At 38.7% G+C, this 24,724-nt stretch overlaps 2 protein-coding genes across 8 annotated transcripts in view; one reads left to right on the forward strand and one right to left on the reverse strand.

The window, feature by feature from the left end:
* Positions 1-24,724, forward strand: part of NNT (nicotinamide nucleotide transhydrogenase) — a 99,527-nt gene that overhangs the window by 50,800 nt on the left and 24,003 nt on the right. For all 7 annotated transcript variants that reach the window (XM_047729626.1, XM_047729623.1, XM_047729621.1 and 4 more), the window contains exons 8-18: positions 964-1,097; positions 1,382-1,573; positions 2,461-2,614; positions 5,477-5,638; positions 6,646-6,756; positions 7,967-8,112; positions 9,344-9,539; positions 12,109-12,342; positions 13,464-13,624; positions 16,011-16,190; positions 24,114-24,273. In XM_047729626.1, coding sequence (XP_047585582.1) covers positions 964-1,097; positions 1,382-1,573; positions 2,461-2,614; positions 5,477-5,638; positions 6,646-6,756; positions 7,967-8,112; positions 9,344-9,539; positions 12,109-12,342; positions 13,464-13,624; positions 16,011-16,190; positions 24,114-24,273 — 1,830 coding nt within the window. The remainder of the gene's footprint in view (positions 1-963; positions 1,098-1,381; positions 1,574-2,460; positions 2,615-5,476; positions 5,639-6,645; positions 6,757-7,966; positions 8,113-9,343; positions 9,540-12,108; positions 12,343-13,463; positions 13,625-16,010; positions 16,191-24,113; positions 24,274-24,724) is intronic.
* On the reverse strand, positions 17,399-17,815 carry LOC125099959 (60S ribosomal protein L39). Its single transcript, XM_047729627.1, has one exon. It carries the CDS (start codon positions 17,760-17,762, stop codon positions 17,607-17,609), a length of 156 nt encoding a protein of 51 aa, XP_047585583.1. The 5' UTR covers positions 17,763-17,815; the 3' UTR covers positions 17,399-17,606.

Here is a 24,724-nt window from a genome sequence, read left to right on the forward strand (position 1 = left end):
TTGGTGCTTTATCTTCTGTGTAAGAATCAGTGAATGAATTTTTAAAAAATATTTTATTTATTTGACAGAGATCACAAGTAGGCAGAGAGGCAGGCAGAGAGAGAGGGGGAAACAGGCTCCCTGCTGAGCAGAGGGCCCCAGGACCCTGAGATCATGACCTGAGCTGAAGGCAGAGGCTTCAACCCACTGAGCCACCCAGACGCCCTGTCAGCGAATGAATTTTAAGTGTGAACTATCTCATGGCTAGAGTGTTCCGTGAGAACAAAGTTCTTTTCTGTTTATCTACCAGTATATTCTGAGCACTAGTATAGGGCTCGACTCACCAGAAGCAGAATTAACAGTGTGCAGAGGGAATAAAAGTGTATGTGTGATTCCCAATTCTAATCCCAAACTGGGATTTCCTATTGTTTTCATTTCATGGCATTCCTCTGTCTCTCCTTGAAGTTATCCGGTGTTAAATGAAGGTAGATTAATAAAACATGTGGAAAAGTCTGGTGAAGTTTGTTAAGATGTTTGGAAATATTTAATTTAATTAAATTAATATTTAATTTAATTTAATTCATAAATTACTATTGAATATTCCCTTGACAATTGTGATCTTTATGAATTGTCCAATTCAGGTACACGTATTTTCCTTAATAGCTTACTATATGCATTTAAAAAGAGATGGGCCAATTGTTTGTGTTTTCGTGAGTGCCCTTGGATGTAAACCCGTTTGGAAGAACAGGGTTGCGTGAAGGGCGAAATCCCTCCTGCATGTAGACTTTGCAGTTCCTACTTACTACGTTTCTTCCTAGGAGGATGACCAGTTTGGCCGGTGTGATGAACTTTCGGGGTATCTTGAAAGAATTAAAATTTCAGATGTTACATTTTTGAGTGTCCAGAGACAACTGTAATAATTAGGAAATAAGAGTTTGAAGAAAGCATAATATAATTTGTGCTGTTCTCTTTGATTTTTATCAGGTAAAAAAGCTCCAGTTTTATTTAGTAAAGAGATGATTGAGTCAATGAAGGAAGGTTCAGTTGTTGTGGATTTAGCTGCTGAGGCTGGCGGAAACTTTGAGACCACTAAGCCAGGAGAACTTTATGTCCATAAGGTATAGCAAACAGCTTCTTCTGTGTATGAACCGACTTCCATGTATTTAGTGATTTGTAAGGGAATGTTTATTCCTTTAAGTATTCAGAGAAACTGAGGCCTGAAATTTTTTAAAATTAAAAACAGGTATATTTAAAGCTCTTTTGAAATCTGTATTTGTTTGTGAGATGTGTATATATTTATAAAGGTATGTAATTTCACAACTTAGCCTTGGCTATGGCGGAGACGTGTTCTAGAAGGATTGTGAAGAGATCGACCTTTCTGACTATAGTTTTGTTCATGTAGGGAGTTACTCACATCGGCTACACAGACCTTCCCAGCCGAATGGCCACGCAGGCCAGCACCTTATATTCCAACAACATCACCAAGCTCCTGAAGGCCATCAGCCCTGACAAAGATAATTTTTATTTTGAAGTGAAAGATGACTTTGACTTTGGTACGATGGGTCATGTCATTAGAGGAACTGTAGTGATGAAGGTAAGTGAAGAGACCTGTTCCCTCCTGAGTTTTCATTAGAACTGTGTTTTAAGATTTCTGTTTTATGGAAGGATCCTATGTTGGAACTGAGATAAAATCTAATAAAGGGTTGATGTGTTGGGTTTATACCCATAAAAAGTGTTTAGAAATGCAGAACGATTTAAAGAAAAATTTCACAAAGGTTTATATACACGTGAACTTATCCAAAATATGCATTGCTTTTGAAAAACAGAAACAAACAAAACAAAAAACCAGAACTGAATAAGGTAAAAGTTAAACTTTCCCCTTGCCACCTATCTCCTTTTAGGGGATTGGTCTGTGTTTTTTCCATATATGTTCTGTGCATATAGAAATTATGTATCCATGCATGTGTAACAAACATTCTATATTTATATACACATATATATTTTATAAAATAAGTTAAAAGTGACATGAATTTATTTAAGATTACTTTTTTTAAAAAAAGATTTTATTTATTTATTTGACAGAGAGAGATCACAAGTAGGTAGAGAGGCAGGCAGAGAGAGAGGGGGAAGCAGGCTCCCCGCTGAGCAGAGAGCCCAATGCGGGGATCGGTCCCAGGACCCTGGGATCATGACCTGAGCCGAAGGCAGAGGCCCCTAACCCACTGAGCCACCCAGGTGCCCCATTTAAGATTACATTTAAGAGGCGACTGGCTGGCTCAATCAGTAGAGCATGCTGCAACTCTCGATCTCAGGGTTGTAAGTTCAAGCCCCACGTTGGGTGTAGAGATGGTTTAAAAAATAGATCTTTAAAAAAAATATGTTTAAAAGAAGCCCCCTCCCCCAGCACAGTCACTATCTTCTGTGTTTTTGACATGCTGGACTGACTGTTAAAAAAATGTCTGTTTTTCTAATTTCTGTTAGGATGGTGAAGTGATTTTCCCCGCTCCTACCCCAAAAAATATTCCTCAAGGTGCCCCAGTAAAACCGAAGACAGTGGCTGAGCTGGAAGCTGAGAAAGCAGCTACAGTCACCCCCTTCAGGAAGACGATGACTACGGCTTCTGCATATACAGCTGGTGAGAGCCCCATTCATGAGGATGGAGTTCTGATGGTTTGGATTTTGTAAGAAATGCATTAAGTGTCAAAATTAGTGAATGAGATCCTGTTGTCCTCCTTTGGATTCCATGAGGAAACGGACCTGTTAGAAGCAAGTTTACGTAAATGGGTTACTAGTCTCACCTCCGCGGCCTTGGGGACCACGCTGATGGCTGACCCCAGAGATACAGGAACTTGCTAGATACTGGAATAAATGTGTGTGAAAGCATAGATGGGCTGTTAATGCTTTTCTGTCATAGAAAACATTTAAAATACAGCTGTTAAGAGTTTTATCTTACATTAAATATATCGGGTAGTGATGTGTGTCAGATTATGTTGGTGCTAAGTGCCTATATATGTGGTTATTTATTTATCTCTATGAGTTATAAAATGTCAGTTATGATTGTCTGCATGTTGCGTAAGACTGGGGAACCACATGTTTGCGGTGAAGAATAAACAGTAGGAGACAGGTACGGCCCTTGGTTCTTTGTCAAACATCCTAAGTTCTTCACCTAGTAACAAATTTTAGTTTTAAAATTTTCATTTCTTTAAAATTTAACACAAATTCTTTGTCTTTTTCATCTTTATGAAAACATTAAACAGTTGCTGTAAAATAGTGGTAAATATTCATTCTGGTTATGAAGTGTTAGAGTCTGAAGTATGAACATTTGGTTTTTAAATTGGTTTCTCTCTCATCAAATGAATTAAAATTATTTAGATCTACTTGGAGCCAAAGCAAAAACAAAACAAAAGCAAACTATAAAGAATTAAGGACCAGCAGCAGGCACATAATTCTTATAGCCTCAGCATTCTCCAAATTCCCCTGTGAGCCCAGATGTTTGAAAGAGAAAAATGTAACTCTTCTTGAAGAAAGAGCAATTCTTAGCAAGATGACTGAAAGCCTCTGATTGTGAACATGGTGAATAAATGGGGCAATGTCCCTACTTGCACTTGCTTGTTTAAAAAAAAAAAAGAAAGAAAGAAACCAGATTATTATATTGTACCTGGAGTGGATTCTTGGGAGGACTGTAAATTTCAATTTCTCTTTGCGATTCATGAGGAAATACAGTGAGGCACATAAGATGTTTTATTTTTCTAGGTTGTTCTTTCGTTTGTTAAGGTTTATTGTATTTTAATAGATATAAAATTAGCATATTTTAGTGAATAAAAGAATGGCCTGATACTTGTTTTTCTTTACCTTAAACTTCTTCGTTTATAATAAAAACAAGTATTTTTCTTTTATGTGTGTGTTAGGAACCTATTTGAATAGCATTCTCCAAAGAATATGATTTGCTTTCTTTTCCCTATCTTTTTTTTCCTCTGCCTTTCTCTTTCCTCTGTTACAAAGACTATAGAAATACATTATTATTATTAAATATACTATAGAAAAGACATTAGTTTACTAAAGAGTTGATTAAAAAAACCTTTACATAGGTGATTTTTATCTTAGATGCCCAATAAAAAATGGACTCCAGATTATGATAATTTAGTGCTGTTTGATTAATGTGCTAATTTAATGAATGCTAGGCATTTCACTAAATACTTCATATGCCTTAACCTATTTACTCTCTACAAGACCTCATTGAGGTGGGCATATTATTATTTTCTTTTTCCAGGTGAGGACAGAGAGGGTTAGTAATTTTACAGATGATGATATTATGGCACAGAGAAGTTAAGTAACTTGCCTGAGATCACACAGCTAGCAAGCAGCAGACCCACAGTTTGAACGAGGCAGTCTGGCTTATGAAAACATATTCTTAACCACAACTCTATATAGCTTCTCTGATGTTTAATTAGAGCACAAAACAATATTCTGTCTCCTCTCCCTCCAGATGGTCAACAGGCCATGTATTGGAACCCTGGGCATTTTATATGTGGGTAAAGGAATATAAATTAAAACTGCAGTCTTATTACATGATCTAAAGTAAAAAAAACTTAATGTCAATTCCTAGATGTTCTAGCTGTTCCACTTATAAAGAAATACTTTGTATCAAGGGGAAAAAAAGTACCTTACTCAAGAAAGTTGAATTCCAGCTCCCTGGTGCCCCCTTTGCATTCTGTTTTTACTGACCACTAGGTAACCCTTCTGTTGCAGAACAGCGGTCCACATGGTTGCTATTAGGAAAGGCAATAATTAAAGATGTATGTTCAGAGCTGACTGCTTGTATTCTGCACATTCTTAATTTAATTTGTTTGTTTGTTTTTTTTTTCCTTTTCTTTGTAAAATCCTGTTTGCTGACTTGGTGTTGAGGCTGGAGCTGAGTGCCCCGGCCAGCAGTCCAGTCCAGCTTCAAGAGCAATTGCAAAACTCCTGTCCCGAGGGTCGAGGGGGTGGAGGAGAGGCCATATGTTTTGGGGAGGTGCTGGAGTGAATGAAATCCTTCCTACTCTTTAAAATCCCTCTTCCTCAGCCAAAGCTGAGTGACATGACATTGGCTTCAAAACACTCCTGTCTTACAAAGGTCATGTCTTGCCCAAGTAGAAAATGCTTGGGTAGATCCCGTGTAGGTCTCTAATTCTGGAGCAAAAGCACTTGTATACACATGTGGCATTGTCAATGAAAGTCAAAACAGGGAAGAGGACAATGGGGAAATTGTTATTAAGGTGACTCATAAATCTCACTAGGTCTTTGCAGCTTATTTTATTTTGGGTGGTGGTGGTCAGGAAGCCGAGTTTTGTCCTTTAGCTTCCCCTGTCCCCCATTGTGAAATGTGTAAAAATATCTCACTATTGGAAGACTCATTACTGGGTGCAGAATGTAAAAGCATTGACTATTTCACATTTGTGTGTGCTTTTAATCTTGAGATAATTGGATGTCAGCTCACACTCTTCTCTTTCTGTAGGTCTCACTGGGATGCTGGGTTTGGGCATTGTGGCGCCCAATTTAGCCTTTTCCCAGATGGTGACCACTTTTGGCTTGGCTGGCATCGTGGGCTACCACACTGTCTGGGGAGTGACCCCTGCTCTCCACTCACCGCTGATGTCTGTGACTAATGCAATCTCAGGTTTGCTCTTCTCTTGTTTTCCCTCATTTTAGGTTTTCATGGGCTCATTCAACTCTCCAGTTGCTTTCAATGAGGTTTCCAGAGTCTTTATTTACAAATTGTATGGCTTGGCCTCTGAGGTGGGTGGTTTGGGCTCCCAGAGTGGGGAGGGCAGGGCTAGAAGTGAGGGTCGGGCTAGAAGTGAGGGTCCAGCAGAGTGAGCGTGTCAGGCCTTTGGGCTGCTCCCATTCCAAGCAGTGCAGAGCCATTGTTCTTTCTTTCGACTGTAATTTCCTTTAAAGAAAGGATTCCTCTGATATCACAGAATCGTGCAGCATCGTTTAGGGACTAGTCTTAGATTCATCTAAACATTCAGCGGTAAGTAGGCCACAGCTGTCGTTAGACTTACTGCGAAGCCTGTGGAACAGGAAGCAGCCGGCCAGCCAGGGAGGCGTCCGCCGAGCCTCAGACTGTGCTGCGAGTCTTCGCAGGGGTCCATGTCCACACAGCTGCACGGGAGCTCTTCTCTTTGACCCCCAGGGATGCTCAGATCTGAGGAGGGAGACCCACCTCAGATAGTCGGGTGTGGGGCCTGCCCTGGCGTGGAGGCCTCGTGCTGCCAGTGCTCCAGCCACAGCTGCCAGGGGGCTCTGCAGGGATTGTGGCTAATTCCAAGGGGCAGTGTACTCTGGAGGGCTCAGAGTCATGGCTTTGCCCTCCTCTGTTTATAGTTCATGCATAGTTCCTTCCAGTTCAGAAGCAGCTTAGCTCCCCACGCTCCCTTTCTCTCTCTTGTCCAATGACATGATCGGTTTAGATCTTTATTGGGGGCACAGAGCTAGAAAGTTAAAGGAAGTCCAAAGTTTTATGCAGAAGGAGAAGAAGTTTTAACTCTTTGCCCACAAGAGTACTCCAGTGATGGTGGTGCGTGAGGACTTTGTCTGTTGTGCCTGTCCTTGTGAGACCCTGTGACATTTCATTTGTCCTTGTCTCTACAACCATTCACCATCTTGATTCTTTCTTCCTAGGGTTGACCGCAGTCGGTGGGCTGGCACTGATGGGAGGACATTTGTATCCTTCCACAACTTCTCAGGGCCTTGCCGCTCTTGCTACATTTATTTCTTCAGTCAACATTGCAGGTACGGTAGCAGTGGTACTGAGAGAGTCCAGAGTGCTATTAAAAAAAAAATTATTTATTTGCACAAGTTCTAGACCCAGAGTGGGGCTCAAACTCACGATCTCAAGATCAAGAGTCACATACGCTTTCACCTGAGCTAGCCAGGTGTTGCCCCGGCTTGATTGCTATTTTTTTTTTCTTTTAAAGATTTTATTTATTTTTTGAGAGAGAGAGAGGGAAGGCATGAATGGAGGGGAAGGGCAGAAGGGAAGTGGGAGAACTATGTTCTTGTCTCACAGAGTCAAATGAATCTTGCAGACAACAGAGAGTGAATAGAGCGTTAGAAGTTCATTAAGTGAAGACACAGAGAAAGCTCTCGAGAGTGAGGGGGTCCTGACAGGGTTGCCCTTGAGTGCTATTATTAATGGGGACATGAGAAGCAAATATCAATCTATACAGAATAGACATTTGGATTTTTTTTAGACATTTGAATTTCACAAATTTGATTGTGCCTTTAAACATTGTTTCACTCAGACCATGAATGCGCTCTGTGAAGAAAAATTATTTTGCCCACTTGTAATTTTTAGAAACTGTTTGATAAAAGAACACCCCCTCCCTCAGTGCCCCAAAATAAACAAGCAAAATGATTGTCTTGCTGCAAGTTAACTGGGAAGTTATTGAATGCATAGTTTTGAATTAAGTTAACTTGTAGCTATCACCATAACATCTGTAAATGAGTATACTGTTAGATAAAATTTTAGCCTTTGCCTTATCTTAGCTTGTGTTTCTGAAAACTGAAAGCCTAGCACATGTGTAAACTCATTTGATGCTATGTTGTAGCTGAAAAATTAGATGATGGCTCCAAGAAATCTGGTGCCTGTTGATGTGGCTTTTTTTTTTTCTTTTATCACTTATTATAGGTTTAACAAAACAGAATAACTTATTCGAAAAAAATACTAGCCTTTGATCTTTTGCATTCCCAAGCTGTTTGAATGCCTGTTTACTTGTAGTCATGCAGAAATAGTTGGAAGTTTTCTTCCTGAACATAGGGTTTCCTGCCTTCAGTGAAACTGGCTTGAGTGATAGAATAAATTTCAATTTTGAGGTTCTAAAATGTTACTAATATATTTATCCCTTGGTGATAAAGATGTCTTTAAATTGGAGAAATTGCACCAGTTTAAAAATCATGTTGCTCAAAATACCTCTTTCTGTTTCATATTTACTTTGATAAGGTGGATTTCTGGTGACCCAGAGAATGCTGGACATGTTCAAGCGTCCCACGGATCCCCCAGAATACAATTACCTGTATCTGCTCCCTGCTGCTACCTTTGTTGGAGGATATCTAGCTGCCCTCTCTAGTGGTTATAACATTGAACAAGTAAGAGGATGTCTTGAGAATTTTTATTTTTGCCACCGTGTTTTCTTTCCCACTAGATTCAACATCATCATTACCCAAACTCAGGCTCCACCAAGCAAATACAATAATAACTCTAGAAACATCTTGGTCAACTAGAGCATTCCTGTCCCCTAATAATCAAGACCCTGGATTCTAAAAACAGATTTGCCTGGTACCTGAATGTGCTAATGTGGGTTTACCTGTTTGTCCCTCAATTTTTCCACTTGTAAAAAGTGTCAAAAGTTTATTGTGTACCTGAATGGATTGTTGTGGGGATACAATGAAATAATTGGTAAGAGAATCTGAAATTTTTCTGTTAAGTACTGTTAGTCTTTTTCCTACTTACTTTCTTCTCCTACAAATTCAGTATATCATCTCTTGTAACCAGGAGATGTTATGTCAATGCATTTAAAAAAGATAGTGTAAAGATGAGTGTTATAGAAAAACAGAATAATCAAGTTGAACTTTGCAAGTTCCATGTCTCAGTGTGATTATAATAGAGACTCAGCTTTGTCCTGAGCTCAGTATTTTTTTTTTTAATCACTTTTTAATGCCTACTGGGAGATTGCAACTGACAGCAGAAAGAACATGTCTCCCTTGGTTTCTTCTGTTTCCAACATTTCTTACTTGTTGAGTGAACAAAATCTTTTTTGAGAAGAGTTGGAGTGGTATGTCAGAGAGACCCTCTGAATCCTGCAATTGCTATTTTCTGATCATGTGACCTTGGAAGAATTATGTAACCTTAAGTTTTGGTTTTTTCTTTTGTAAAATGAGGATGATAATTCTTTCAACTTCCATGAATCTCATGGGACTGACTTGAGTAAAGTGGATGTTATGGTCCCTGGCATTTATAGCATCAGGGGTTGGCTCCTTTACAGCGTTTGGTCAGGTCTAGATCCCATTATAACTGTTTAAATTTAGGTACTTTTTAATGCATTCGTGCATGCTATCAAATCCAATCCCCCCCCCCCCCCCCCAGTTTTCATAAATGGTATAATTGCAAGTACAAATTAGGATATTTAATTTGTTAATTTCTCTAATGGATGGAAACATATATTGAAACATTCAAAGAAGTCCTACTGGTCCCTCCATTATCTGAATTTAAAATTGTTCTTAGGAAATCGTGTTTCCTCAAGAGAAGTTCTCCCTGTGGTAATAGACTGGATGTTTTGATAGTCTGTCTTTCTCTCTTCTCTTCTCTTTCTTTAAAAAGATCATGTATCTGGGCTCAGGTCTCTGCTGTGTTGGTGCCCTGGCCGGCCTTTCCACCCAGGGAACAGCTCGTCTTGGCAATGCATTGGGCATGATTGGGGTGGCCGGAGGCCTGGCAGCCACCCTCGGAGGCCTGAAACCATCCCCAGAACTGTTAGCTCAGATGTCTGGAGCAATGGCTTTGGGCGGTACCATTGGTAAGCACTTGGTGGAATTCTGCCTTTATGGGAATACATGCCCATTTTTTAGCTCACTCTTTTGACATAGTTGATCTACCTTCTGAATGTTAAGGTTTTAAAATGTTTATATTTTAATGAGAATTATACCAACTATGGTTGTTCACCAAAATAAATACATTATACACAAATTATATTATTCATAACTTTCTAATTAATAATTTTTTTTTTCTATGCTCTTGAGATTACCCAATTTATAGCTCTTTTTAGACACATTGTATGAAGGTGGGCTTTTGTCCATCTCTTCCCAACTCCATCTTTAATGACATACATTGGTAGCTTGAAATTGACCATGGTGGTTACATTTATACCATGGAAATCAACAAATGTTACAAATCTGGGTTTCATTTTTTGTTTCATTGATTGTCCAGATCTAAGAAAGAGATGGAGTAAATATTAAAAGTGCAGCTTAAACGTAAAAGTGTGCTGTGACTGTAGCCATTACTTTGTAAATATCACCAAAAAATGAGCAAATATTCTTCCAATATTTGAAAACTATTGTCAGAGTCAAGGTGTTGCTCACATTGTTAACAGTGAGTGAGGTTCTCACATATATCTTGTTTCACTTTCGTCTTACTTGTTAATGCAAACAAAAATGTCAGCCAACATTCCCGTGGGAACTACACTAATTTCATCAGTTGCAAACACGAGATTGGTAACAGATTGAAGAGTTTGGCATTGGTAACAGATTGAAGAGTTTGGCAAAAGTCAACAAAAACACCCCGTGAAAGTCAATTGGCAATATGGAGTTTACCACAAAGAGTATCATATATTTTATTATTTGAAAATTATATGCTACTTTATATCATTAAAAACTTAGGTACACATTTATATTACCACATGCTTTTATCCAGAGAAGCTTGTGGTATATTTACCAGTGTAACAGTAGCTTTAGGCCTTCTTTCATACTTGCCCCCCAAGCTTTGTGTCCTTTCCTGATGGTCCCTGGAGAGGATCAAGGACCATGTGCTGTAAGCTCATGGCAGGAGGACCTCAAGACAAGATCTTAGCAGATACTCTGAGGCGCACCCCTTCTCTGTCACCTGCCTAGAGCCATGTAGCTCTTTCACAGTCCTCATTTGGGTATTAACTACTCAGGTATTTGCATTTCTTTACCTTTGGACACAGATACACCCACCTGAAAGCCCGGCTTTCCTATTCCAGCTGTTTCTCCTGTGTTCAGGAGCAAGGGGTTGGCTTATGGAGAAGAGCGCTTGGGTTATTCATGCTGTGGGGAGAGTGTGAGGGTTGGGTTGGAGCCTCAGGTAATCTGAAGAAGTGTTAGGGAGTGTTTGCAGGTTGTGATGGAAAAGGCATGTGTTAATGTTGTATGTGTGGGTTTTTGGAGTTGGACCTTGGTTAGGTGTGTTGAAAACACCTGCTATTTTTAAAGGGTACATAATCAGTGTCCTTACCTTCTGTACAGTCCCTGTAAGAGAATATTTAGCCCAGACTAGGAAGCAGATAAATACTTATTAGGGGCAAGGATGGAAAACCTTAAATGTGGCCTTTTTTTTTTTTTAAATTGAGGTATAATTGGGGCATCTGGGTGGCTCTGTCGGTCGGTTAAGCATCCAACTCTTTGATTTCAGAATAGATCATGATCCCAGGGTGGTGAGATCGAGTCCTGTACTGGGCTCCATGCTCAGCGTGGAGCCAGCTTGGGATTCTCTCTCTCCCTCTCCCTCTGCCCCTTCCCACATGCATGTGTTCTCACCAAAAATAAAATAAAAAATATAAAATTGAGATGTAAAGTTGACATAATATATTAGTTTCAGATGTCCAAATTAATAATTCTCTATTTGTATATATTGCAAAATGATCACAATAAGTCTAGTAAGCATCTGTCACCATACATAATTGCAGAATTTTCTTTCTTATGATGAGAACTTTTAAGATCTACTCTCTTAGTAACTTTCAAATAGGTGATACAGTATTATTAATTATAGTCAACATGCTGTATATTATATACATATGACTTCTTTTATAACTGGAAGCTTCACCTGTTTTGCCCACCTCCCATCCCCTGTCTCTGGCAACCACCAATCTGTCCTCTGTATCTATGAGCTTGGTTGGTTGTTTTTTTTTTTTTTTTTAAGATTTTATTTATTTATCTGAGAAGGAGAGAAAGAAAGAGAGAGAGAGTGAGCAGGGGGAGGAGCAGAGGGAGAGGGACAAGCAGACTCCCCACTGAGTGCAGAGCCTGATTCAGAGCTCAATCCCATGACCCCGAGATCATGACACGAGCTGAAACCAAGAGTTGGTTGCCTAACTGACTGAGCCACCCAGGTACCCTGGTTTGTTTTTTTTTTAATTTTTAGATTTCATAAGTGAGATCATATGATATTTGTCTTTTTCTGTCTGGCTTATTTCCCCTAAGCATAATACCCTCAAGGTTCATCAATATTGTTGCAAATGGTAAGATTTCTGTCTTTTTATGGCTGAATAATATTCAGGTGTTGGCTTTATTGTCGTTGCTTCTCAGAGTTCTGTTGAGTTTTAATTTCTCTTTGACCTGCATTTCCCACAGGACTGACAATTGCCAAGCGCATCCAGATTTCTGATTTACCTCAGTTAGTTGCTGCTTTCCACAGCTTAGTAGGCTTGGCAGCTGTGCTCACTTGCATAGCCGAGTACATTGTCGAATATCCACATTTTGCCACGGACGCAGCAGCAAATCTCACCAAGATCGTGGCCTACCTCGGTACTTACATCGGCGGTGTCACGTTTAGTGGCTCTCTTGTTGCCTATGGAAAATTGCAGGGTAAGTGATTCCACGTAACGAAGGAATCGCTGTTGTTCAGGGGACTCAAGGGTCCGTTTCAGTTTCAGAAAATGGCTTCATGGTAGAACCGTTAGGTGAAGAATTTGCATAGCACTCGGAAATACATAAATACATAAACATATAAATTATATATTCATATAAAAGATTGCTTTCCTGAATGATCCTTACAGATCTAAACGTGGAACCTGTTCTTCTGCAGACAGCCAGTGGAGGAAATAAGTGCATAAAAATTTGTGTAGAGGGACCAGTTGACAATTGATAATACGTGTGAACAAAACTCCGTCTTCCTCAATCCTTAGTTAGAGATGCCTGTTCACAGAAATGAACCTGATACGTTTTCCAGAGTAGAGAGAAGCTTGTTTGTGTGATCACCATACAGTACTTATTTTGAACACAGACACGTTTTTCGGCTCTGGCTTGCCATCTTCTGCTACTGCTGAGGTCAGCCTATGAGATTGGAAGTGGTGGGGGGAAACCCTCCAAATCTCACAGAGGCTGTTTTCAGTGTTTTCGTGAATAATTGAGTCTATAGAGAAACTAGTTTGTGATATAAAGATCTGGTCTTTGCCTCTGAGTAATCAAGCCATTGAAATTAAATAGAGAACTTCCATGAAACTTAAAAGTCACAAAAGAACTTCAAGCCTCCAATGCCCTTGTCTCCTGCTTTTGTTTTCAAAAACAACTAGCAAACCAGGGCTCTGCTCCCTTGGGCTCAGTTGATAGAATCAGAAATGTGAATGTGCTAGGACTCTGTTTTGAAGTTTTAAATAAATGAAACCACACTTAACAACTTCTGTGTTGGTCATACGGGAAAAATGTAATTTTTTAAGATGCTAGGACAAAGAGTAAAGAAATTGTTGTATGATCAAAGTAAAGAGCAGTTAAGTTGAGCCATACTTTTCCTACTTCTGTTAACATTTGTTACGTGTAAGAGCCCTAATTTGCTTTTATGTTTCAGGACCTTTTTTTCCCCCTGATACTTAATTTTGATAGTTTAGGATTAAACGACGTGCACTTAAGACTGTGTATGTGTGTGTTTGGGGGGGGGTTGGTGTTCCATGACATGTGCTGGCATCTGACAGACTTGCACTTGGTCCTAGGTATCCTGAAATCCGCCCCTCTACTTCTTCCTGGAAGGCACTTACTTAATGCGGGCCTGCTGACGGCCAGTGTGGGAGGGCTAATCCCATTCATGATGGACCCTAGCTTTACCACCGGCATTACCTGTCTGGGCTCTGTGTCGGCTCTCTCTGCTGTCATGGTAAGAAGTTGGGGCGGATGGCACGCCCTCAGTGAGGAGCTGAGTGCGGTCTAACCCTGTCTCTAGCTCTTCAAGACCATCGATGGCAATAAACATGTCTCAGAGTGATGCTACACGTTCTTCTTTTTAGAATCTGGCTAATACAGGAAAGTGTAAGAAGGAGGCCACTCTTTCTCTCCACTGAATGGTTCCTCTCAAAGTTGTCGGGTGACATCTTTAGTGCTCTGGGGTGGATCACTGGATCGATGGGAATTTTTAAAAGCCAAGTGTTTCTATTCTTTTCATTAGGTGCCTACTTACTGTGACGAGGCCCACAAAACAGTGCTTTGGGTTGTATGCAAAAAGCATCAGATACTCCTTGCGTATTAGTTATGCTCTCATTTACTGGAAGCTGTGGTACCAAGTTAAAGAATTATGTAAAATGAGATGCATTAATAAACCTTGTGTGTTCAGTGGGGGAAGTCAGGGAAGCCTTAATGATCAGTATGGTCCTCCTCTCCCGCTCTCATTTTTGTGTTTAGTATATTGATACACACGGTGTTCTCTAGTTGTCTGTGTGCCCCAGTAGAAACATTTTATTATACCAGTGTACAGTGCATTGCAAAGCAACTGTTATCCATGGATTCCTTCATGTTTGTCTAGCCTGGATTCCACATTGTAGACAGGGTATGTGTTTTAGGTTTTTATTTTTTCAAAGTTCTTATTTATTTATTTGACAGAGAGATGGGGAGAGGGAGAGAGAACATAGGCAGGGGGAGCAGGGTCCAGAGAAGCAGGCTCCCCGCTGAGCAAGGAGACTGGTACAGGGCTCGATCTCAGGACCCTGGGATCACACCCTGAGCTGGAGACAGATGCTTAACCAACTGAGCCATGCAGGTGCTCAGTTTTTAATTTAAAAATTATTTTAAATAACTTAAAAATTTAAATAATTTGAAAATTATTTTAAAAACTGGCAGTTTTTAAAATAATTTGTATTGCTTAGCACAAAATTAGACATATAGTAATTGCTTATCAAACACATACTGGCTGCTTGGCTCAAGATTTACGGTGTTAAAAATGATACTTATTTTTATGTAATGCTAAGAGACCTGATTCTGGCAGAGAAACTTTAGAAATCTGAAAAGTAGGGGTTCCTGAGTGGATCAGTCAGTTAAGTGTCTGATCTTGATCTCAGCTCAGGTCTTGATCTCATGGTTGTGAGTTTAAGCTCCATGCTGGGCTCTGCACCAGGCATGCAGCCTACTTAAAAAGAAAAGAAAAGAAGTCTGAAAATTAACTTAAAATTCTTTCTATTGACTGCTGACAGTCCATTTTTTTCCGGTGTATGTAGCACTGGTTTTTGTTTTATTTGAAACAAAATAAAAATGGTTTTGGTATTTTTTTAATCCAGTAAAGCATAATGTCTCAAAATCAACAGCATAGAAAAGCAAAACTTTAAGAATTCTCGTTTTTGAGACGAGATGAATTTGATATTTAAGAGGTACTTTGTGCTTGTATGAGAATGAGTAAGATAAAATGTTTTGTGGACTATTTTAATGGCTTTTGACTTCATTAAGTGGTACATGAATGCATTCACATCTGAAACTCAAAACACATAGGTAGGTGTATGTGGACTGAAAAGCAAAAATCTTTCTCCCCATCATTCGTTTCCCTTTCTGGGGTTTGGTGATTTGGGGTTGCATTAGAGAGACTTTGGATTCTGTTATATTCCTCCAAAGAGTATTGATCATTAATTTTTACCTGTTTTTGTAGGCAGCTAACTTGGCTGCATTCAGATTTCAGATCTGGCTCCCTTATGGTGGGGGCAGCTGAAACCTGTTACTACTTTATCCTTCACAGGTTTGCTTGGAGTCACCAGAGTTTTGGGGAGAGTTCATACATAAATTTTGGGGCTCCCTCTCTTTTGCCTGCCCCTTCGCAATTTCCCTTCTCACTTTCCAGCTGCTATAGTCACCCTAAGTCCTATCCTTGGATCTTCAAACTAGCAAGACTGTGGGCATATATTTTGGATTTAGCTATTTCTCTTGGCACCACTGGGCCTGCCCTTACGTTAACACCATAAAAACTGGGAAATTCACTTAGTGCTGTTACTTTTTTTCAAGTGCAGACCCCTCTCTGGTTTCTGCCTGCTTTTCGTCACTGCCTGTTATGGATTTAGGGCTATTTCTGGGGGTGGGGGATGGAGAGGAAAGTGGTTCAGTGCTTACCTGTGTTATATCTGTGGGAGAAGTGATCAGATGGGAGGCACTTAGTCATTACCAGCCATGGAACTTCAAGGTAAATACATTAATTGGAAAACCAGAATGATCAGAAACCAAGATGTCCAATGTCAGAGGTTTTATTTTTATTTTACTAATTTTGATTTCCACTTTGTATTTCATCCTAGGGTGTGACGTTGACAGCGGCTATCGGGGGTGCAGACATGCCTGTGGTCATCACTGTGCTGAACAGCTACTCAGGCTGGGCCCTGTGTGCAGAGGGCTTCCTGCTGAACAACAACCTGCTGACCATCGTAGGGGCGCTCATCGGCTCCTCGGGGGCTATCCTGTCCTACATCATGTGTGTGGTAAGAAACTGGTGTTTGAACAGAAAGGGAATGGTGTTCTGAAAATAAGGATCTGTTTGTTATTTTACTTGCAGTCAAAAACGACTCTGTCAGTTCTTATTTTTCTTCAGTAGAAATGTCCGAGTGTTTCATTTGAATAAATTTATAAGACTGCTTTTAAAGTCCCCAAGTGTAGATAATTAGGAAAATTAAATATCAAGCTAAAAAATCTGGCTCCATCTGGAGATAAGCACTTAAGATTTTGGTTTATTTCTTTCTATTCTGCTTCTTTCTGTATTACGTATCTGTGTATTTACTAGTCTGATCATATTATATGCTGTTTCAGATTTTATTTTTTTTTCTTTCTTTTTTTTTATTATGTTCAGATAGCCAACATATAGTACATCATAAGTTTTTGATGCCATGTTTAACAATTCTTTAGTTGCACATAATACCAGTGCTTACCACATGTGCCCTCCTTAATACCCATCACCCAGCTACCCTCTCCCCACACCCCCTTTCCATTTTATTCTTTTCATCTTACTATAGGCTTGTCATTTTCTTATTTAAAATGCTTTTAAAATACCATTTTAAGGCACTTCATACAAATCCATCATTTGGATATATACAATTTATTTAATATTTCCCTAATACTCTACCTTTTATGTTAGAGTTTTTAATTTTTCTCTGTCCGTAAATATATGTTTGGCACTTCCGGTTTTTGTCTTCGGATTGATTCCTTGAACTGAAAGAGGTTTGCTCAGTTTTCTCGGCTCTTTCTGCTTATTACCGTGTTGTTTTGGGCGAGCTTGCTCCAATCTACACTCCCACGGGTCATCTGTGAAGGTGCCTGTCTAAAAGTTCTGTGGTCAGCATGATTTTTTTTAAAAAAGAGAAGAAAAAAAATCAAGGAAATAAATACTTCCTGGCTTCCTTTTTGTTTCTAGTTCTCTTCTGGATGGCAAGAAGATAACCTGCAAATAATTAAAGGTTTGATTAGGAAACTTTTTAAAATGATAGATAACTGTTTTCTAAATGATAGTTCTGAATGACTGCATAAGGGGAAGCGTACAACGGAGTGACGTCAGATCATGACTGTGCTGGTTAATCGTTCAAGCAGAGAAAGGATACTTCTTCCACCTCCGTTCTTTTATTACAATAGTTAAAAATCCCCTTATTTTATTATTTATTTATTTATTTATTTATTTATTTATTTATTTATTTATTTATTTTACAGCTCAAACGCCTCACATTTATTACCAAACCAACCGACTGGTGCAGAGCTATAGTAACAGAAAAATCTTTCACTGATAAGTGGTATCTATTGGCCAGGCAGAAAGGTGTTTACAGGGTGATGGAATAGAACACATGATCTTCAAGTAGCTTAATTAAATACGTGGTGCCCATTAGGTGTGACATCGCGTGATGTGGGACGCCTTAGAGACCCAGCTTGGTTCTCCTCCAGTGCCTCCTCTTGGAGTTGTACCTGATTTTATTACCAGTTTTCATCCGAATCCACTGGGGAATGGGACGATTCTGCTTTTGTTTCTTGGCCAGGAATCGCTTGATTCTGAAAGTCTTGTGAGAAGACATGGTCAATTAACAGCGAGCGGCACACAACAGGATGGCGGCGAAAAGGAGAAAGAAAGCTTATATTTATTTTTTAAAAAAGATTTTATTCATTTGAGAGGGAGAGAAAGGGAACACAAGCAGGGGAAGGGGGTGGGGAGAGAGGGAGAAGCAGACTCCCCACTGAGCAGGGAGACTGACTTTGGGCTTGATCCCAGGACTCTGGGATCATGACCTGAGCTGAGGGCAGCCGCTTAACTGACTAAGCTACCCAGGTATCCCGAAAAAGCCCCTTATTTTATAATTCGGAATTCCTCATATATATTAGTTGAAAATCTCTTTGTAAATTGAATACTTTGTAAATTGAATTAAAAAATCAGTTTTTTGGGGCCATTTTGTAGAACAAATGATTTAATAGCCCTAAGGAAGAGGTTTTAAAATAAATCTCCCAAGTTGGTCAGGGAATTTGGAAAGGGGGGGGGTTGTATCTCCTATTTCAAAAGTTTCAGGCTTTGGGGTTCTAAAAAAACATGTTATAAAGAAGGAAAAATTTATTCAGTTGTATTAGACATAGTTTTCTCTAAAAATGAACTTAAAAAAAAAGGTTTTTGTTTTAATTCCAATATAGCTAACATACAGTGTTGTATTAGGTTTGGGTGTATAATATAGTGATTCAACAATTCTATACATTACTCAGTGCTCATCATGATAGGTTTCCTCCTTAATCCCCATCACCTACTTCAGCCACCCCCCCCAACCCACTTCCACTCTGGTAACCATTAGTTCTCTATAGTCTGTTTCTTGGTTTGTGTCTTTTTCTTTCCTTTGTTTGTTTGTTTTGTTACTTAAACTCCACGAATGAATGGAATCATATGGTATTTGTCTTTTTCTGACTGACTTATTTCACTTAGCATCTAAAAACGAAATCAGAAGGGGAGACAAACCATGAGAGACTGTGGACTCTCAGAAACAAACAGGGTTTTGGAGGGGAGAAGGATGGGGGTTGGGTGAATCTGGTGGTGGGTATTAAGGAGGGCACATATTGCATGGAGCACTGGGTGTGGTGCATAAACAATAAAATTTGGAACACTTTAAAATAAAGTAAAATAAAATAAAATAAAATAAATTTTAAAAACACGAACTTTAACACTTCATTTGACTTTGCTTCATTTGGTGAATTAGAATGGCCAGCAGGGGGCAGCAGATTTTCATTATTACTTTAACTTGTGGTTGGTTTTAAACTCTGATTTTAAAATTAAATGGGAGGATTTGAATTTTAACAAAGCAAGTGGCGTACTGATATGGAGAGAGCTGAGGACCTGTGTCTAGTTCTTGGAGAGTCATCACAGGTGCCTTCTTGCCTTTAGTGTTTTTTTCTTAAATGGTTTTACTTAGGTATTTGTAGTATTTCACAAATTTGTCTTTTTTATTTCCTCCCCCCTTCTTCTTCACCTAGTTTCTTTTATTATTGTCGGTTATAGTAACTACAGACACTTATAGTAGCAGTTCTATGACAGTAACTAGAATAAGGTAGTCAGAGGCACTTGCTGAAAAGACTTTGTCCTGCGTGTATTTCTATAACTATACCCTCATTTATTCTTCCCTTTCATATTTCTTGATCTGTTATCTATATTTCTTTTTTTTTTTTCTTTCTATTTCCACCACCTTAGGCATGCCATTTACTGGCCACATACCATAGCTATTTTTTATTCCCGTACTCTATAATAAAAGTGTTCTTGTAGCTCTCTGTGACAATACGTGTCATCCTGATCAGACGGATACTCCGTTTATAATAGCAACTTGTATTAATTTGGATTTAAAGACAGTTGAAGCTTTAATTTTTAAAAAAATACTATTCAGTTACAAAAGTAAAAGATGTTTAATGTGGGAAATGCGGAATAAAGTAGAAGAGGATAAATAGGTCATTTGTAACACCATTATCACTTAACTCTTAAAATTTAATATTCTAATTCCAGTCTTTGTTCATAAGCCTATATTCAAATATATTCTGTTTTGTTTAATTATATCACTAATAATTAGTGTTTTTTTTTCCCCTTCAGTGTACCTCCTTGTGCATTTTGATTATTTCCTTGGGAATGGAGTAAGGGCTTTTTGTTGGCTGCTGATATTGATGAATTGATTTCCAGAAAGGACTCTCCAGCCCGAGCTCTCACCAGCGATGTGTGGGGTGCTCGTTTTCCTGCATGCTCGCCCTTCCTCCATCTTATTACAAAACAAACAAGGCCAACAGCAAAAACCAGTCTGCTGTATTTTTCAATTTTGAAGATAGAAATTTTCCTTCCTTCTAAATTGCCCTGATTTTGACTTTTCACATTAATCTTCATTGATTCTTGGCTTGTGCTTCTTTATTATAAGAAATTGTTTCTTCATGGCTTTAGCAGCTCAGAGTGGTTTATGATAATAATGAAAATGAAATAGCCTCGTGTAATTGGGCATAGTAGCAGGCATTAATATACTGTAGGCATTAACGCTGGGTGCTTTACAAATATTAGCCCAGTTAGTCCCCACGCTAATTCTGGAGGTAGAGAATACTATTCTCATTTTGCAAGAAAGGTATTTTAAGATGCCATTGATGATTTGCCTTTGTGTTTATGAAGGCTGACCATGCACCTGGCACAGTCATATGAGTAAATAATTATTAAATGAACATTAAATGAATGTTTTATTTGTTTGCTCATTTCATATTTTAGAATCTTCTCTGGATAGGCTGTGGTAACAGATGTCCTGCCATATATCAGGATCTGTTGATAATACTAGTATGCTTAGTTTCGTTATTTTATTATCTACTGAAGAAACATGCAAGTCCAAACCAGAACAGAGTAGTTTTATTATGGGAGAGGGAATGGAATGCTCTCCGAGTGGCTAATCAGTAATCCCTAAAATTGAATTTTTGTTCTGACAAAGAATTCTTTTGGGTGTCTACTAAGCCACACGCTATGGTTATACAATATCCAGTATTAAACTGAAAAATGTCTCGAGTGTCTGGACAACCAACTCAAATGAATGACTTGTTTTATGTCCAGATGTCATATAGACATTAACCTCTTCACGATTCTGTAGTCCCTTTACTTGAGATAGTGTCCAAAGTGCCTGGGAAATAGAGGGCTTACAACAATGGGACAGCATTTTCAAACCAAATTTTCTGATTTTTGCACTTTGTTACTTGTTTCCAAATGAAAATAGAACAGAAGGAAAGTGGGTCAAAGCCAAACCAATATTTTTTTTTTTTTTTTTTTTTTTTTTTTTTGCTTTGCAGTCAATTATTCAGCACCCACAAAACACTGAAATGAGAGGTGATAGTAAATAGAGTATATGGTATTATTTCTTTGGTTTTGTCTATTTTATGACCTTCCCTTTGTTTTCAGACTGTTTTCTTAGAGTTTGCTTGGAATTACGTGAATTAGGGGTCTCTTTAATGTAGCATACAATTTTCATTATAGGGCTTAAAGACTTAAAAGGAACAGTCTTGGACAGTGTTGCGAATACTTTGTCTTGGAAGCTGGGAACTTCTCAATCTGTGGATCAGTGCTCACAGGATAGTCTCATTAATCACTTAAGCAAGCAGGAAAAAAAAAAAAAGGAACAGAACAAAGTCCTAAACCCTAAACATTTGTTGAAAATACAATGTTGCAATGGTAAATTCAGAGATGAAAAATAATCCAGTTTTTAAGAGACCACATGGAATCAGCTTAATGATGATATAATTGTGGATATGTGTTCAACAAGTTGACTTTGATTGTTAAACTACTGTGTGGTTCCTTTCTTTTTCTCCCGAAGATGCCATTAGAATAGTGGGTAATTAAATGTTCTCAGAAATTCTTTTCTTCTCCTTCATTCAGTTTTATAGGGAAGGAAGAATGGTTCCATTTATTTATTTATTTATAAGCTTTTATTTCAATCCTAGGTAGTTAACACAGTGCAATATTAGTTTCAGGAGTAGAATTCAGTGATTCATCTCTCACATGTAACACCCAGTGCTCATCATAACAAGTGCCCTCCTTAGTCCCCATCACCCATCTAGCTCCTCTCCTGCCCACCTCCCTCCATCAGCCCTGTTTGTTCTCTCTCATTAAGAGTCTTTCATGGCTTATTTCCCTCTCTCCTTTTTTTTTTCTTTTCCTCCTTCCCCTGTGTTCATCTGTTTTTCTTAAATTCCACGTGAGTAAAATTGTATGGTATTTGTCTTTCTCTGACTTATTTTGCTTAGCATTAGCTGTCTAGATCCATTCATGTTGTTGCAGATGGCAACATTGCTTTCTTCCCGATGGCTGAGTAATACACCATTGTATGTACATTCCACTACTTTTTTTTTTAATTTCTTTTTAGTGTAACAGAATTCATTGTTTATGCACCACACCCAGTTCTCCATGCAATATGTGCCCTCCATAATACTCACCACCTGGCTCCCCCAACCTCCCACCCCCGGCCCCTTCAAAACCCTCAGATTGTTTTTCAGAGTCCACAGTCTCTCATGGTTCATCTCCCCTTCCAATTTCCCTCAACTCCCTTCTCCTCTCCATCTCCCTATGTCCTCCATGTTATTTCTTATGCTCCACAAATAAGTGAAATCATATGATAATTGACTCTATCTGCTTGACTTATTTTACTCAGCATAATCTCCTCCAGTCCCGTCCATGTTGATACAAAAGTTGGGTATTCATCCTTTCTGATGAAGGCATAATACTCCATAGTGTATATGGACCACATCTTCCTTATCCATTTGTCTGTTGAAGGGCATCTTGGTTCTTTCCACAGTTTGGTGACCGTGGCCATTGCTGCTATAAACATCATACCACAACTTCTTAATCCATTCATTAGTCGATGGGCATTTGGGATCTTTCCTTAGTTTGGCTATTGTAGACATCTTGCTGTAAACACTGGAGGTTGTCTATGTCCCTTCAAATCTTTATTTTTTGTATAGAATGGTTCCTTTTAAGCCAAGTTAGAATAAGGTGGTCCTATTCGTGTACATCTGTCCCTCTACATCATGTCCCTCTGTCATTTGTCCCTCTGCAGGACAGTGGGATGCTGGTGATGAAGTCACTTTGTGGGTTTGACTTTTCTAAAAGAAGTTCTCTATGACAGAAATACCTCAATATCTGAAATAGTCCTTTGAACCAGTTTTTGTTTTTTTAAAGATTTTATTTATTCATTTGACAGAGAAAGATCACAAGTAGGCAGAGAGACAGGCAGAGAGAGAGAGAGAGAGAGAGAGAGAAGCAGGCTCCCTGCTGAGCAAAGAGCCCGATGTGGGGCTCGATCCCAGGACCCTGAGATCATGACCTGAGCTGAAGGCAGAGGCTTTAACCCACTGAGCCATCCAGGAGCCCCTGTCTCTCTCTCTCTTTTTTTTTTTTTAAGTGATAGATTCACACTTATATAGCTTTTACATGGAATAAACAATGGGTCAATGAGATATTTACTATAGCCCTTAAATTAGGGTTTAATAATTTTTTGGAATTTTTTTCTGAAGTGAGACATCCAGTTGTGATCATGTAAAATGACTGCTTTCTTCCTGTACTGATTTGAATTCTTAAAAGGCATTTGGTTACCCAGACTATCTAGCTTCTTGTCTTGTCTTTTACACCCCAACTCCAGAGGTCTGCAGAAGAACTGTTTCAGAAACCACCCCTGCCATTGTCATGTTTTAGTTGTTGTGTTTGTGTGGCACATCGTTGGATAATTGTAAATGAGCACGCCTTCCTCTGATTGTTTTTTAGCTTATTTTTCCGGTTAAAACAGCAGGCATAAATTTCAGTGGAACAGGGTACGAACTTACTCATCTGCCTTTCTGGAAGTCAATATTTTAGGAGCCTAATGATGAATCCGGTCACTTCTGCTACAGCTTCCATGTAGCTGATCTGGAAAGTAAGACCCTGTCAGCTCCCGCATTTCTTTTTTTCTTGACGACAGAGGGCAGCAGATTTCTAAATGCTGTGGCTCGCTGTCCTTTAACAACTCCTTGTTGTGCCTCTTGACAGCTTGCAGCTGGTAGCAGGATTCACCTAAGACATCTGTAGTCACCTTGTAAAATTTCTCATAGAGACCATTCTCTTTTACACTGGTGAAATATATGTGAATATGGAGATAGAACTTCCTTAATCAGTACACGGACAGTAATAACTGGGTCTGAATTTTTCATTGATTTCTTAATGTTATTGGTAATTTTCCATTAAATTCCTTTTTAAAATTAACTTTTACTGAAAATACATCTTTTATAGATGTGATCTATGTGATTTTTTTTGGAAGATCAAATCTCTTAAAATGATTACGAATATCATATATGTAGGATTCATACCACTTTCAAAAAGTTACGTGGATTAAACTCTCACAGCTAATAATTTTGCTCTCCAGGCAATGAATCGCTCCTTGGCTAATGTGATTCTCGGAGGCTATGGTACCACTTCAACAGCTGGTGGAAAACCCATGGAAATTTCTGGCACACATACAGAAATCAACCTTGACAATGCAATTGACATGATCCGAGAAGCTAATAGCATTATTATTACTCCAGGTAAAAAAAAGAAAAAAAGAAAAAAAAAGCAAACAATCTATAATAGCTATGGGAATTATGTTCGTGCAGTTTCTTATAATAGAAAAATTGAATTGGAACTTATTCATTTTTGAAAATTTAATGGAAACATAGAAGCAACACTATGATTATCAACTAAAAACTCTCAACTGTGTTGAGAATCCTTGGCTTCAGTTAATATTTCAGGGATCACAGAGATTTCGCAGATCGATGTGGTAGTTCTAGCCATGTCTTTCTGCAATTCTGTTCACACATTTTAGTCATCTTTGAATTTTGGTTATGTATTCCTCATAGATAGTTTTTGGAATTATTGTCAATATTAAATTAGATGTAGTACATGAAAGTATTTAGACTCACTCAGTGAAGGCTAGTAAATGTTAATCTCTTTCTTTTCAAAAGTAAATATTTAAAAAAACCATTGAGAATCATATGG

This window comes from Lutra lutra, chromosome 5 (genome assembly GCF_902655055.1).
Source record: "Lutra lutra chromosome 5, mLutLut1.2, whole genome shotgun sequence".
NCBI lineage: Eukaryota > Metazoa > Chordata > Mammalia > Carnivora > Mustelidae > Lutra > Lutra lutra.

What these genes read in the sequence shown, in the direction of transcription:
- LOC125099959 (XM_047729627.1), bottom strand. Translation starts at nt 17,762, where the DNA reads ATGTCTTCTCACAAGACTTTCAGAATCAAGCGATTCCTGGCCAAGAAA.